We start from the raw sequence: 15,157 nt of genomic DNA on the forward strand, positions 1-15,157 counted from the left end.
ATTGCGTTTAGTGGGTTAGTTTCCATAGTCTTCTCCAGTCTCTGACAGTTCCTCAGTCTTTCATTGTCTTTCACGACCTTGAGAGCTGGTCACTTATTTTGTAGGATGTCCCTCAGCTGGTTGTGTGTTGAATGTAGTACTAGCATCACATCCGTTACTGATTGAGTTAAATGATGAATGTACAGGTAAAGAGCATCTTTCCAACAGATTTATAGTTCAGTCCTACTCTTGTACGTTAGCCCTACTTTTATTATATTAAAATAATGAAGATCTCTAAAAATAGTAACTCACCAGAATAATGATGCTGTTAATTATGTAGTAATTCTTATTTTTGGTTGACTTAACTATGTGATGTCTAACCCAGTACAAGGTAGATGATTTTCAATGGTTGCACACCATTATATCCAAAGTCATTTAACTTCGAATATGTGGCCTTTCTCTTGATCCATAAATTATCATTCCTCCCTTACTGTTTTTTCTTAATTATAAAATAAAATATTTAGCTCATGAAATGTGGATACTCAAAAATAACACACTCTAAAATTTTTAAAGTTGATTATATTTTCATACTGTTTTATAATTTGTTCTTTTTTGCTTAACATATTTCAAGCATCTTAATAAATACACTTCTACAATATAATTTTTAATGACTATACATATTGTTTCATGGATGTAGGATATATCATAATCTATTATTGATCCAATACATTTCTGGAGTGATTTCTTTGTATATCATATTCTGTACACATTTCGTTAAGGTATATTATCCCAAGAGAGTCGCATGACTTTCGTACAATGTGGATATTTCTAAGTAATTCATGCAAAGGTGTAATTGATAATTTTTTTTCCATTGGAAAGTAAAATTGTGTAGTGATTTAACATGCAGGAAATTTGACCACAAGAGGGCAGTAGAGTGTAAGAAAAATATTTTTGATAGCTTCATAAAGGAAATGTTTAAGTCCACAAAACTAACCATACAAATAGCATCTAGGGTAAACTTTTTCTAATGTGACCTTTTATCCCCTAATTTAAAAAAAACTATAATATTTCTTTCTTTTGTTTATAGTGGAATGTACTAAGGCACTTTTATTCTTTGTGTTTGAGATAGTTAATGTGGTTCTCTTGAGTTACTTTAGGGGGCACTATGACATTTAAGTTAGATAATTTTCATTTGCGAAAGAATTTGAAAACATGAATTTTGAAATCATGAAAGACTTTAGGATGATTTTAGACTTTTGTGTGCAAATGAAGAAAAAGCAAAAATAAGGCATCAAACTTAGTGCATCTTTTCAGACTGAGGGGTTATATTCCCAATTATATACTTAGTCTAGATAAATATATGTATCTTAAAATCTTGCTCTAGGAGCCTTGAGGGACTGCTAGATTTCATTTGCATTTCTGGCAACTAGTGTTTTCTTCATCAGACATGCACATGGTTGATTTCTTCTAATCAACCAAGTTAGTTAACTTGGTTAGGATTAGAGGTTAATAAGACCAGACTCCACGGATTGACTACAGCATGAGTTTAGCTAGTCATTTTGAAAGTGTTTTACTGACCCTAAATGGGGACCAGACAAAGTAGTGAATATAGCAAAACTCATCCTTCTTAGAAATCAGCTAAGAGCATGTTGTTCATCTTTGTATAAGGGTAGCTTTTCTTTATTCACTGAGGATACCCAGGGAGTTCTATCTTTTTACATTTAGTGATGAAGTTCTTGTCTCACATTTGATTATCTTTGTTTGACATAGGCAAAGCTAAAACCAAGGAAAATCGCCAGTCTATTATCAATCCTGACTGGAACTTTGAAAAAATGGGAATAGGAGGTCTGGACAAGGAATTCTCAGATATTTTTCGACGAGCGTTTGCTTCCCGGGTATTTCCTCCAGAGATTGTGGAGCAGATGGGTGAGTTTAAAAAGGAAATTTTGATAAAATCTTGTATTGTTTTTTTAAAAAATGGATGTGATAGTCTCTTTTCAGTAATGTTTTGAAATTATTTTTCAGACCCGACAAAGTATTTTTAACTTAAAAAAAAAGTTTAAAAAAAAAAACTTTGAAGTATTAGGATTTTTTAAATTACATTTTAATTTTATGGGGAAATCATAGAAATATTTGTGGTTGCTTGATTTTATGTATTCAAGTATGTTTTTCTATAGGACATATTTATAAATTTCATTTTATTTATATATTTATGAATCTTTTAATAGGTCATATTTAGAGATTTCATCTTACTGTAAAGATTCACTAGAGGTCAGATTTACCCTGCTGAATAGTCATTACCGATTAGACTATGGGCATTGTTCTAATATTAGCTGTTGTTTCTTCTTATTGTACTGTTTTATTACCCAGTTGGTGCATCTTCATACCTAGTAAATGGATACTTGACATGTTTTAAATTTGTGCAAAAGGACAGATGCAGGATAGACATTGGAATTTCCATGTTGCATACAAAGAAATGCACTAGTCATTTATCACTTTTTTCTTGAAGGTTTATTTAATTTATCTGTGTGTGTGAAATGGCTTTATTTGCCCTGGTGGAAATGCTGTCATGACTGTTTTCATATCCATATCATAGGTCGGATTGGAATGTGAGCAACAGAATATCTGAGAAAGGAATTTATAACATAACAGCTTCTGGAAGACTATTAGTATTAAAAACAGTATCCAAAAAAACTGAAGGAATACAAATGTATTACTCCCTTCACCTCCATCATTCTTTATCTTTAAATTGCTACTGGGAGATAAAAGTACATTCATCATGGTGGGGATAAGAACTGCTTTCCAGGCACTAAGTGCTTGGTTCTATCAACCTCCTATTGTTGGTAGCTTTTCTGCCTGGTTGCTCACTCTGATAAATTACAGGCACAGCACACACCTGTTCACTGGCTAAAGGTCGAGTTTGGATTTGGATTAAGAGAAAATGACAGAGACCCTCATCACCTGAGTTTTATACACCTTGAAATGGCAATAGCATACTTTTTTATCTGAAAGATACAAAGGCCAAGTCCATAAAAAACAGAATTTTAATTTGGAAAATAGTTAAAAGTATGGTAGTTCACTATCTTGGTAATGTGTATTTTGAGGCACAATAAATCCATAAAACTTTTAAATAAAGACATGGAAATATTGTTTAAGTATACTTGGGGTATAAGCAGAGATTAAAGGGTAATTCCAAATGTTCTAAGTTATTCTTGTGGAATATTTTTACTAGTTTTCAAGCCTGAGCCCCATATAGAAATAGTCTAATGATTGTTTCTTTGAGCATGTATACTCTTCAGCCAACAAGTAGAAAAATTACTGCCTCTATAAGTTATATCTTTTAATTATAGTATAAGTATTTTCTCACGGTTTAGAAACTTTTGAGGATTCAGTTATTCAGATACTAGGTTCCTGTTTGTGCATTATCCAAACCCTGCTCATTAGGGCCTCTGTCTGAGGTTGAGGAGATAACACGTAAAGGAGTAAACTCATTTCAGTCAATTTGTGACTCTGCCAGCTGTTGAAGAGTTTGAAATTAAATCAAAACAGGTTTGGGGGCTTCCCTGGTGGCGCATGGTTGAAAGTCCGCCTGCCGATGCAGGGGACACGGGTTCGTGCCCCGGTCTGGGAAGATCCCACATGCCGCGGAGTGGCCGGGCCCGTGAGCCATGGCCACTGAGCCTGTGCGTCCGGAGCCTGTGCTCCACGATGGGAGAGGCCACAACAGTGAGAGGCCCACGTACCGCAAAAAAAAAAAAAAACAGATTTGGGATTTCTGAGTGACTTTAATCTGTTTTTGCAATCCATATTGAAATTAGTTGAATTATATAGTATGCTTTTTGTTGTTGTTAATGTGCTTTTTGACCAAGGACCTTGAATTTCAGTTTTGTTGGTGAGTACTACTACCCAGAACCTTTTTTTTAAATAAATCTTTTATTTAATTGGAACATTAACCATTAACTTATTTTAGGCAAACAAAGAATTACTATATTTTATTTATTTATTTATTTATAGCTGCATTGGGTCTTCATTGCTGTGCTTGGGCTTTCTCTAGTTGCAGTGCGTGGGCTACTTGTTGCATTGGCTTCTCTTATTGTGGAGCACAGACTCCAGCTGCACGGGCTTCAGTAGTTGTGGCACGTGGGCTCCGTAGTTGTGGCTCACAGGCTCTAGAGCGCAGGCTCAGTAGTTGTGGCACATGGGCTCAGCTGCTCTGCGGCATGTGGGATCTTCCCAGGCCAGGGCTCGAACCCGTGTCCCCTGCACTGGCAGACAGACTCCCAACCACTGCACCACCAGGGAAATCCCCAGAACCTTTTTTTATGGATTTACTTTTCTAATACTTTTATACTGACTTAGTTAGGCATAAATGAGTTCTTATTATAATGTAGTAAATTTTTTTTGCTTTATGGCATTTTGCTATCCAGAAGCTTGTGTTATCAATTTGATTTAAAAGACATTAAGTCTAAAGGTACATTGGCTTTTGAGCTGAACTGAAAGACATTTTTTTCTTTATTCTGAATTAAGATTCTCAGTGTCCTTATGCTACTTTATTTTATGGTAAAATGGCTGAAAAATAATTCTCTTGCTGTGCACGTATCATTCCTTATTTTCCAATAGAATGTTCTTTTTTCGTTTGAATTTTGGGGGAATTACATAATAGAATATTTCATTGCCTTCTAAGTGCAGTGTGATTTTAAAGTTCTCATTGGGCTTTGATGAAGGTATATAAAAGAACAGATTGCTACATTTAATTTAAAATGACATTACAGGGACTTCCCTGGTGGCGCAGTGGTTAAGAATCCGCCTGCCAATGCAGGGGACACGGGTTCGATCCCTGGTCCGGGAAGATCCCACATGCCACGGAGCAACTAAGCCCGTGCGCCGCAACTACTGAATCCCGTACACCTAGAGCCCGTGCTCCGCAGCAAGAGAAGCCACCGCAGTGAGAAGCCCGCGCACCGCAACGAAGAGTAGCCCCCACTTGCTGCAAATAGAGAAAGCCTGCGCGCAGCAGCGAAGACCCAACACAGCCAAAAATAAATTAATTAATTAAAAATAAATAAATAAATAAAATGACATTACATGTGTCCTTTTTTATATATATCCTGTATTCTTTTACCCTGCCGGGTGGAAACAAAATTCGCTAATTTTTTTCCTCATTCTCTCTGTTAACTAAATCGTCAACCTATATGGTTGTGAGATCTCACTGGACACTGGATATGATTGGTTAAATCAATTCAAATGGAAAAAAAATAGGGATTAGAAAAGAATAATTAACATAGGTTATGGGACTATTTTATTTTGTTTAAGCAGAGAACATTTTTACTTTTGGCTTGAGACCAAATCATTGTTTTTACCATGGAGTCTAGAGTTATGTCTACTTTGTAAACAGGAGTCTTAACTAAATGAATCTTTTTGCCTATATATCAAAGTTTCAAGTTCACAAAGTGATAAATTTAGAATTATCTTCTGTCATTGTGTTTATGAGACTGAGAATTGTAAGTAATATAGTTCTTTCCTTTTGCTTGAAAAACTTCATGTTGCTTTTGAAAACTGCAAATATACCTTAGGTAATACAGAATGTTGCCAGTGAGATACAGAGAGACTAAAGGACTAACCAGAGGCACACATTTACGCAGAAAATATAGGGATCAGATGAGGTAATACCCATGAAATAAGTGTCCTAGAGTTTCCAAAATGTTAGTTTCTCTCTTGAAATGCATTCAAGTACTTCCTGTTTTTGTTGTAACATTTTTATAGAATTAAAGTCAAGGAAGGCCTTAAAAGGGAAAAGAAGAAGTCACATACAGCCAGCCCTATAGAGAATGGAAGAAAGGTCATATGCAGAAGTATGAAAAGGGATTACTTTGGGGGGATATCAGTTTAGACTTTTGTTGTTCTTGTTTTAATCAGTGTAAGTATTTAATCAGTGTAACTAACTTTTTCTTTGTCTGGAGCAGTTGGACTCACCCAAACCCACATGGGGCGGCTCTTCCTTGAAAGCACATGAAAGCATTAGCAAGGAAAACTAGACCTAAACCTTGCACTTAGCAGATACCCTCAGCAATTTAGTTAGAATATCCTCTAATGCCTACAATGATAGCCGTTAAGTTAGGAAAGACCTTAAATCCTTTGTGGGATAATATAGAAGTACCTTTTGGGTCCCAGGATAGAAATGTGGGCATCAAAAACCAGCATCTGGAAGTATGGGTGAATAAACTCAGCAGTCCTTGGGTGCACCCAGGTGTCGATGGCATATGCATGTACTCCTCTTCAGACGTTGACCACGCTTATTCCCTTGTGTGCAGTTTTGTGCATAGTGCTCTGGATAAATAATTGATTACCTCAGTTCTCATTGTAGCTCTTTTGTTGGAAAAGATAGTTTCCACAGAGAAACTTCATTTTTTGGCATCCCTGGCAAGTTACCTCTAAACTATAAATGACAGAGCAAAACAACAGTAACAATTTTTTTTCAAAGAACAGTGAAATAATTGTTAAAGAATTAAAGAATTGTAATATAATTTTAGGACTAGGTTCACATGTATCCAAGGAAAGGGGCTTTGGCAGAAGTTATCTGTATTAGAGCTGAAAGGAAAAGAGTGTAGAGACTTAAAGGCCTCAAGCCTTGTCCGGTCTTTGGGTGGACCTGTACCTTGTAGATATTGCAGGCTGACCAGTGGGGAGGAAAGCCACTGGTTAGAGTTTTGTATGCCCTTTCTTTGAAACTGACACTGTTCTTTTTGGTCCCCCTTTTTGTGCCTCCCTCTCTAAGCCCATTTTCAATCTGTATTTTTAAGGTTTCTTTTGAAATTCTAGAGGAAAGCAACTCATTTCTGATATCACAAGTGAAACTGCAGTTACTCTGTGAGTAGAGCTGCGGAGAAGATAAGGAGCCTTTCAGTCACATGCAGACATCTTTCACATGCTAAGAACAGTGCAAATAAAATACAGTGGAAGAAAGGGCACTACGGTTTTGTACATGCCATATTTGGGAGAGAGGGAGTTCTTGCTAAGATTAACATAAACACTGACACTCTTAAAATGCATTTTCACACCCCCAACTCATGAGGAGAGATTGCAATTTACATGGTGGTTAAGACATCTTACCGAACTCCAGGGCTCTGTAAAAGGAACCCTAAGGCTAAAGAGCTTATCTGAAATTTGGAAAAAAAAAAAAAAAAAAAATGAAGCTTCCTGACATTCATCTTTTTTCCTTGTATTAGTCATAACTTGCTTTTCAGCTATATTTTAGGTTTTGAATGCCAACCTGACATCTGTTCAAGTCTGCCTGTAATTTATTAAGAAAGGAAAAGAAAGCAATTGCTCACTAGTCAGAGATGCAAAACTTACCCTTTCTGCTTTTCCACAGAGTACTTATAGATGATACTTGAATATGAAGAATGTAATAATTTACTAATTCTAACTCAGGTTGGGGAATTTATCTTTTTTTTTTTTTTTAATTAGAAGAAGAAAATGGCCTTATGATCATGTGATTTCCAGAATCTCTAGAGCAGGATATAGAAATAAAGCAGACAACCTAAAAATACTATGGGTGCCTTTTAATAAGCTGAAAAATTTAACCTTGAATTAATTTTTCCATTGGTTTTAATTTTTCAGGTTAAATTTACTTACATTTGAATAGAAATAATGTAGTTGTGCTTATATCTCAGAGTCAAATTATATGTAAATTCAGTTGGCATTTTTTATTTATAAACAGACTTTTAGAGTGATTTCTTTCTTTTGGGGAGGCAGAGCTCTCTGTAGAATCACCAATGGATTAGATTTGCTGGCAACTACAGTTGAGTTACTTATAAATCAATAATCGGGTCACTATGAAGTTGAAGTCTAAGTTTTTACCTAAATGTCCACCAGTAAGGAAATGATTAAATAAACTATGCTGCATCCTCCCATCCTCATTATGAAATAGAGGGAGGCGAATCTTAAAATGGTATAGCTCTAAATGTACAGATATGTTTTAATAATTTAAAAAATCTGAAGCAGATGCATTACAGAAGTCCATATGGACTCACATTAAATTGAAAAAATTGTTTACTTCTGTGAAAGGGAATTTAGGATGGACATAGAGGGAGATTTTTGTTCTTTCACTCTGTGTACCCCTTCTCTGAATGTTTAACTGGGATATTATATTTCTACTTGTGTAATTAAAAAACAAACAAAAAGGTACTATCACAGGCTGTTTCTGTCTTGTGGCGGCTCCCCTGACAGCACAGCAAAGGAGCAGGGGGACGGATATGACCCACTCCTTTCATGAGGTTTCAGTGGAGAAGAGGGTGAGGCCTGGATCCCGAGGGCTTTAATTGCAGCTCCTTACAGAGCATAGGCAGACGTGCCTGTCCTTTTCTACTAAAAGATAAAAACAATTTCTTGGTGTGTAACAAACTACCTCCTCCAATTACTTTTTGCATTATAGAATGGGTACAAGTAGTTTGTATTGCCTCCAAACCGTGAGAACATTTGCATCTGAGTGCTTAAGCAGCCGTGAAAGCATTAGAGAGGAAAGAGTGGGAGATGGGAAGGAGGGAGAGCAGAGTTTCTGACAGTGTGAGGAACTGTGCTTGAATTTGTTCAGCCTTCAAAACCTTTCCACTGAGGAACCTAATTCATGTGACTCCTAAAGTGAAATGGTTGGTGTTTTTTTTCCATTTTATCCCTATATTTAGGTGGTGATGATGATGTTAGCTAATACCTATATAGGGCCAGCACCCTTCTAAATGCTTTACATATATTAACTTACTTAATCCTCACAACAACCTTATGAGGTAGATACTATATTGTCCCCATTTTATGGAGAAGGAAACTGAGTGTCAGAAAGGTTGAGTAATTGGTCCAAGACATATAGTTAGTAAGTGGTGGAGTCACATTTGAACTCAGGCAGTCTGGCCTCAGAGTCCATGCCGTTAACTCTTTTTTTTTTTCTATTTATTTATTTGGCTGTGCCGGGTCTTAGTTGCGGCATGTGGGATCTGCATTTCGGCATGAGGGATCTTTAGATGCGGCATGTGGGATCTAGTTCCCTGACCAGGGGTCAAACCTGGGCCCCCTACGTTGGGAGCCCAGAGTCTTAGCCACTGGACCACCAGGAAAGTCCCATGCTGTTAACTCTTACATTGTTCTTTTCTCATGAAAGCCCATAACATAAAACCGTTAAAATGGGCTTTCTCAGCCCCACTTCTTGGGGACCTCTGTGGTGGTCTTTGAGGGAGCTGGAGCCAAGGGTTTTGCAACTGTGACACCACTGACATTTTGAGCCGGATAATTGTCATGGGGTGCTGGCTGTCCTTTGCATTGTAGGATGTTTGGCAGCATCACTGGCCTCTACCCACTATATGCCAAGTAACACTCCCCATCTCACCCCTAGTGGTGACAACCAGAAGTATCTCCAGACATTGTCAAACATCCCCTGGGGGCAAAATCACCCTTGGTTGAGAACTGATCTGCTACAGTCCCCTGACTCCTTCTCTGTACAGATGCAGAAACTGTGCCCCAAGGTCACTAAGCAAGTCACAGGCAGAACTAGGACTAGAACTTGGTTCTCCTGGTCCAGGAACCAGGAGAAAAAGAGGAAAAGGAAATGACTCACTAAGTTTGTACAACTAGTAATTGGCAGAACTGGGTTTGGGAATCAGGATGTCTGGTTCCAGGGTCTATATTCTGAACTGCCTCTCCAGATATTGAAGAGATCTAAGAATCAAGTAGTCAATAAAGCCTTGAATTTTATGTCAGAGAATATCCTATGATGAGTACATATGTTCCATGTTTGCCTTTCTTCCTGAATTAATTCTCAAGGAAATTTACAAAGCTTTCCATGTATGTAAAGGTTGTGAGAACTTAGACAAAATAGGTTTGGGGGTGAAAAGGAAGGGAGGAATTATTAAAACACTGAAGCTCTATAGGTCTGGCCTCACCCCCTACCATTTCCTATATGCACTTATAAATGACAGCCTTCGAACTCAGAAATTATCCAGTACTTTAGTGATCTGGTAGAATTCTACATATTGAGTATATATAGAGATAGTTAATATATAGAGATAGTTAATAACTACAGAAATCTGACCTTTGCATTTAGATATCAGACAACTGTTTAAACTTCTCTGGCCTCTCTTCCTCTGCTAAAGAGTTAAACTACCTCTCCTCCTTCCTCTTTGTCCTCCTCCTTTTCATCTCCTTCTCCTCCTCTTCTTTTTCCCCCTCCTGCTTCTCCCCCTTCCCCCCAACCCCTCCTTCTTCCCTTTTTTCTGTTTAAGAGTAGAGGTATTTTATAAAATCTCAGATTTCTCTCAAGGCAGTGAGGGTATTGACTGAAAGCATAAAGATCTCTATCTGTTTGGGTTTTAAAATTTGAGTGGACAAACTGTCTCAATTAGGATTCCTTTTTTTAAAAAAAATTTATTTTTTATACAGCAGGTTCTTATTAGTTGTCTATTTTATACACATCACTGTATACATGTCAATCCCAATCTCCCAATTCATCCCACCACCACCACCCCAGCCCCCGCTTTCCCCCTTGGTGTCCATATGTTTCTTCTCAACATCTGTGTCTCTATTTCTGCCCTGCAAACCAGTTCACCTGGACCATTTTTCTAGGTTACAGATATACACGTTAATATACAATATGTGTTTTTCTCTTTCTGACTTACTTTACCCTGTATGACAGTCTCTAGATCCATCCACGTCTCTACACATGACCCAATTTCGTTCCTTTTTATGGCTGAGTAATAGTCCATTGTATATATGTACCACTTCTTCTTTATCCATTCATCTGTCAGTGGGCATTTAGACCTGGCTATTGTAAATAGTGCTGTAAGGAAAATTGGGGTGCATGTGTCTTTTTGAATTATGGTTTTCTCTGGGTATATGCCCAGTAATGGGATTGCTAGGTCATATGGTAATTCTGTTTTTCATTTTTTAAGGAACCTCCATACTACTCTCCACAGTGGCTGTATCAATTTACATTCCCACCAGCAGTGCAAGAGGGTTCCCTTTTCTCTACACCCTCTCCAGCATTTGTTTGTAGATTTTCTGATGATGCCCATTCTAACTGGTGTGAGGTGATACCTCATTGTAGTTTTGATTTGAATTTCTCTAATATTTAGTGACGTTGAGCAGCTTTTCATGTGCTTCTTGGCCATCTGTATGTCTTCTTTGGAGAAATGTCTATTTAGGTCTTCTGCCCATTTTTGGATTGGGTTGTTTGTTTTTTTAATGTTGAGCTGCATGAGCTGTTTATATATTTTGGAGATTAATCCTTTGTCCGTTGATTCATTTGCAAATATTTTCTCCCATTCTGAGTGTTGTCTTTTCGTCTTGTTTGTAGTTTCCTTTGCTGTGCAAAAGCTTTTAAGTTTCATTTGGTCCCATTTGTTAATTTTTGTTTTTATTTCCATTACTCTAGGAGGTGGATCAAAAAAGATCTTGCTGTGATTTATGTCAAAGAGCGTTCTTCCTATGTTTTCCTCTAAGAGTTTTACAGTGTCCGGTCTTACATTTAGGTGTCTAACCCATTTTGAGTTTATTTTTGTGTATGGTGTTAGGGAGTGTTCTAATTTCATTCTTTTACATGTAGCTGTCCAGTTTTCCCAGCACCACTTATTGAAGAGACTGTCTTTTCTCCATTGTATATCCTTGCCTCCTTTGTCATAGATTAGTTGACCATAGGTGCGTGGGTTTATCTCTGGGCTTTCTATCCTGTTACATTGATCTATATTTCTGTTTTTGTGCCAGTACCATATTGTCTTGATTACTGTAGCTTTGTAGTATAGTCTGAAGTCAGGGAGTCTGATTCCTCCAGCTCCGTTTTTTTCCCTCAAGACTGCTTTGGCTGTTCGGGGTCTTTTGTGTCTCCATACAAATTTTAAGATTTTTTGTTCTAGTTCTGTAAAAAATGCCACTGGTAATTTTATAGCAATTGCATTGAATCTGTAGATTGCTTTGGGTAGTATAGTCATTTTCACAATATTGATTCTTCCAATCCAAGAACATGGTATATCTCTCCATCTGTTTGTGTCATAGGTATTTTATTCTTTTTGTTGCAGTGGTGACTGGGATTGTTTCCTTAATTTCTCTTTCTGACCTTTTGTTGTTAGTGTATGGGAATGCAAGAGATTTCTGTGCATTAATTTTGTATCCTGTAACTTTACCAAATTCATTGATTAGCTCTAGTAGTTTTCTGGTGGCATCTTTAGGATTCTCTATGTATAGTATCATGTCATGTGCACACAGTGACAGTTTTACTTCCTCTTTTCCAACTTGTATTCCTTTTATTTCTTTTTCTTCTCTGATTGCCGTCGCTAGGACTTCCTAAACTATGTTGAGTAATAGTGGCAATAGTGGACATCCTTGTCCTGTTCCTGATCTTAGAGGAAATGCATTCAGTTTTTCACCATTGAGAACGAAGTTTGCTGTGGGTTTGTCGTATATGGCCTTTATTATGTTGAGGTAGGTTCCCTCTGTGCCCACTTTCTGGAGAGTTTTTATCATAAATGGGTGTTGAATTTTGTCAAAAGCTTTTTCTGCATCTATTGAGATGATCATATGGGTTTTATCCTTGAATTTGCTAATATGGTGTATCACATTGATTGGTTTTTGTATATTGAAGATTCCTTGCATCCCTGGGATAAATTCCACTTGAGCATGGTGCATGATCCTTTTAATGTGTTGTTGGATTCTGTTTGCTAGTATTTTGTTGAGGATTTTATATTCATCAGTGATATTGGCCTGTAATTTTCTTTTTTTGTAGTATATTTGTCTGGTTTTGGTATCAGGGTGATGGTGGTCTTATAGAATGAGTTTGGGAGTGTTCCTTCCTCTGCAATTTTTTGGAAGAGTTTGAGAAGGATGGGTGTTAGGTCTTCTCTAAATGTTTGATAGAATTCACCTATGAAGCCATCTGGTCCTGGACTTTTGTTTGTTGGAGGATTTTTAATCACAGTTTCAACTTCATTACTTGTAATTGGTCTATTCATATTTTCTGTTTCTTCCTGGTTCAGTCTAGGAAGGTTATACCTTTCTAAGAACTTGTCCATTCTTCCAGGTTGTTCATTTTATTGGCATAGAATTGCTTGTTGTATTCTCTTATGATGCTTTGTATTTCTGTAGTGTCCGTTCTAACTTCTCCTTTTTCATTTCTAATTTTATTGATTTGAGTCCTCCTTCTTTTTCTTGATGAGTCTGGCTAATGGTTTATCAATTTTTTTTTTTTTTTTTTTTTGTGGTACACGGGCCTCTCACTGTTGTGGCCTCTCCCATTGCGGAGCACAGGCTCCGGAAGCGCAGGCTCAGTGGCCATGGCTCAGGAGCCCAGCCGCTCCGCGGTATGTGGGATCTTCCCGGACAAGGGCACGAACCCGCGTCCCCTGCATCGGCAGGCGGACTCTCAACCACTGTGCCACCAGGGAAGCCCTATCAATTTTGTTTATCTTCTCAAAGAACCAGCTTTTAGTTTTATTGATCTTTGCTATCGTTTTCTTTGTTTCTATTTCATTTCTTTCTGCTCTGATCTTTATGATTTCTTTCGTTCTGCTAACTTTGGGTTTTGTTTGTTCTTCTTTCCCTAGTTCCTTTAGGTATCTAGTTCCTTTAGGTGTAAGGTTAGATTGTTTATTTGAGATTTTTCTTGTTTCTTGAGGTAGGCTTGTATTGCTATAAACTTCCCTCTTAGAACTGCTTTTAGTGCATACCATAGGTTTTAGATTGTCGTATTTTCGTTGTAATTTGTCTTTAGGTATTTTTTGATTTCCTCTTTGATTTCTTCAGTGATCTCTTTGTTGTTTAGTAACGTATTGTTTAGCCTCCATGTGTTTGTGTTTTTTTCATTCTTTTACCCTGTAATTGATTTCTAATCTTATAGTGTTGAGATGCCTGATATGATTTCAGTTTTCTTAAATTTACCGAGGCTTGATTTGTGACCCAAGATGTGATCTGTCCTGGAGAATGTTCCATGTGCACTTGATAAGAAAGTGCATTCCGCCACTTTTGGGTGGAATGTGCTATAAATATCAATTAAATCTATCTGCTCTGTTGTGTCATTTAAAGCTTGTGTTTCCTTATTCATTTTCTGTCTGGATGATCTGTCCATTGGTATAAGTGAGATGTTAAAGTCCCCCACTGTTATTGTGTTACTGTCGATTTCCTCTTTTTTAGCTGTTAGCAGTTGCCTTATGTATTGAGGTGTTCCTATTTTGGGTGCATAAATATTTACAATTGTTATATCTTCTTCTTGGATTGATCCCTTGATCATTATTTAGTGTCCTTCCTTGTCTCTTGTAACATTCTTTATTTTAAAGTCTATTTTATCTTATATGAATATTGCTACTCCAGCTTTCTTTTGATTTCCATTTTCATGGAATATCTTTTTCTGTCCCCTCACTTTCAGTCTGCGTGTGTCCATAGGTCTGACGTGGGTCTTTTGTAGACAGCATATATAAGGGTCTTGTTTTTGTATCCATTCAGCCAGTCTCTGTCTTTTGGTTGGAGCATTTAATCCATTTACATTTAAGGTAACTATTGATATGTATGTTCCTATTACCATTTTCTTAATTGTTTTGCATTTGTTATTGTAGGTCTTTTCTTTCTCTTCTGTTTCCTGTCTAGAGAAGTTCCTTTAGCATTTGTTGTAAAGCTGGTTTGGTGGTGCTGGATTCTCTTAGCTTTTGCTTGTCTGTAAAGGTTTTAGTTTCTCCATTGAATCTGAATGAGATCCTTGCTGGGTAGAGTAATCTTGGTTGTAGGTTTGTCCCTTTCATCACTTTAACTATGTCCTGCCACTCCCTTCTGGCTTGCAGAGTTTCTGCTGAAAGATTAGCTGTTAACCTTATGGGGATTCCCTTGTATGTCATTGTTGCTTTTCCCTTGCTGCTTTTAATATTTTTTCTTTGTATTTAATTTTTGATAGTTTGATTAATATGTGTTGGCGTGTTTCTCCTTGGATTTATCCTGTATGGAACTCTCTGTGCTTCCTGGACTTGATTGACTATTTCCTTTCCTGTGTTAGGGAAGTTTTCAACTATAATCTCTTCAAATTTTTTCTCAGTCCCTTTCTTTTTCTCTTTTTCTTCTGGGACCCCTATAACTCGAATGTTGGTGAGTTTAATGTTGTCCCAGAGGTCTCTGAGACTGTCCTCAATTCTTATCATTCTTTTATCTTTATTCTGCTCTG

General features: G+C 37.1%; 1 protein-coding gene across 6 annotated transcripts in view; it reads left to right on the forward strand.

The window, feature by feature from the left end:
• Positions 1 to 15,157, forward strand: part of NSF (N-ethylmaleimide sensitive factor, vesicle fusing ATPase) — a 155,919-nt gene that overhangs the window by 48,084 nt on the left and 92,678 nt on the right. For all 6 annotated transcript variants that reach the window (XM_027081346.1, XM_027081344.1, XM_027081343.1 and 3 more), the window contains one exon: positions 1,750 to 1,905. In XM_027081346.1, the coding sequence (XP_026937147.1) occupies positions 1,750 to 1,905 (156 nt within the window). The remainder of the gene's footprint in view (positions 1 to 1,749; positions 1,906 to 15,157) is intronic.

This window comes from Aethalodelphis obliquidens, unplaced genomic scaffold, assembly GCF_003676395.1.
Source record: "Aethalodelphis obliquidens isolate GAN/ISIS:26980383/991018 unplaced genomic scaffold, ASM367639v1 scaffold44, whole genome shotgun sequence".
Classification (NCBI taxonomy): Eukaryota; Metazoa; Chordata; class Mammalia; order Artiodactyla; family Delphinidae; genus Aethalodelphis; species Aethalodelphis obliquidens.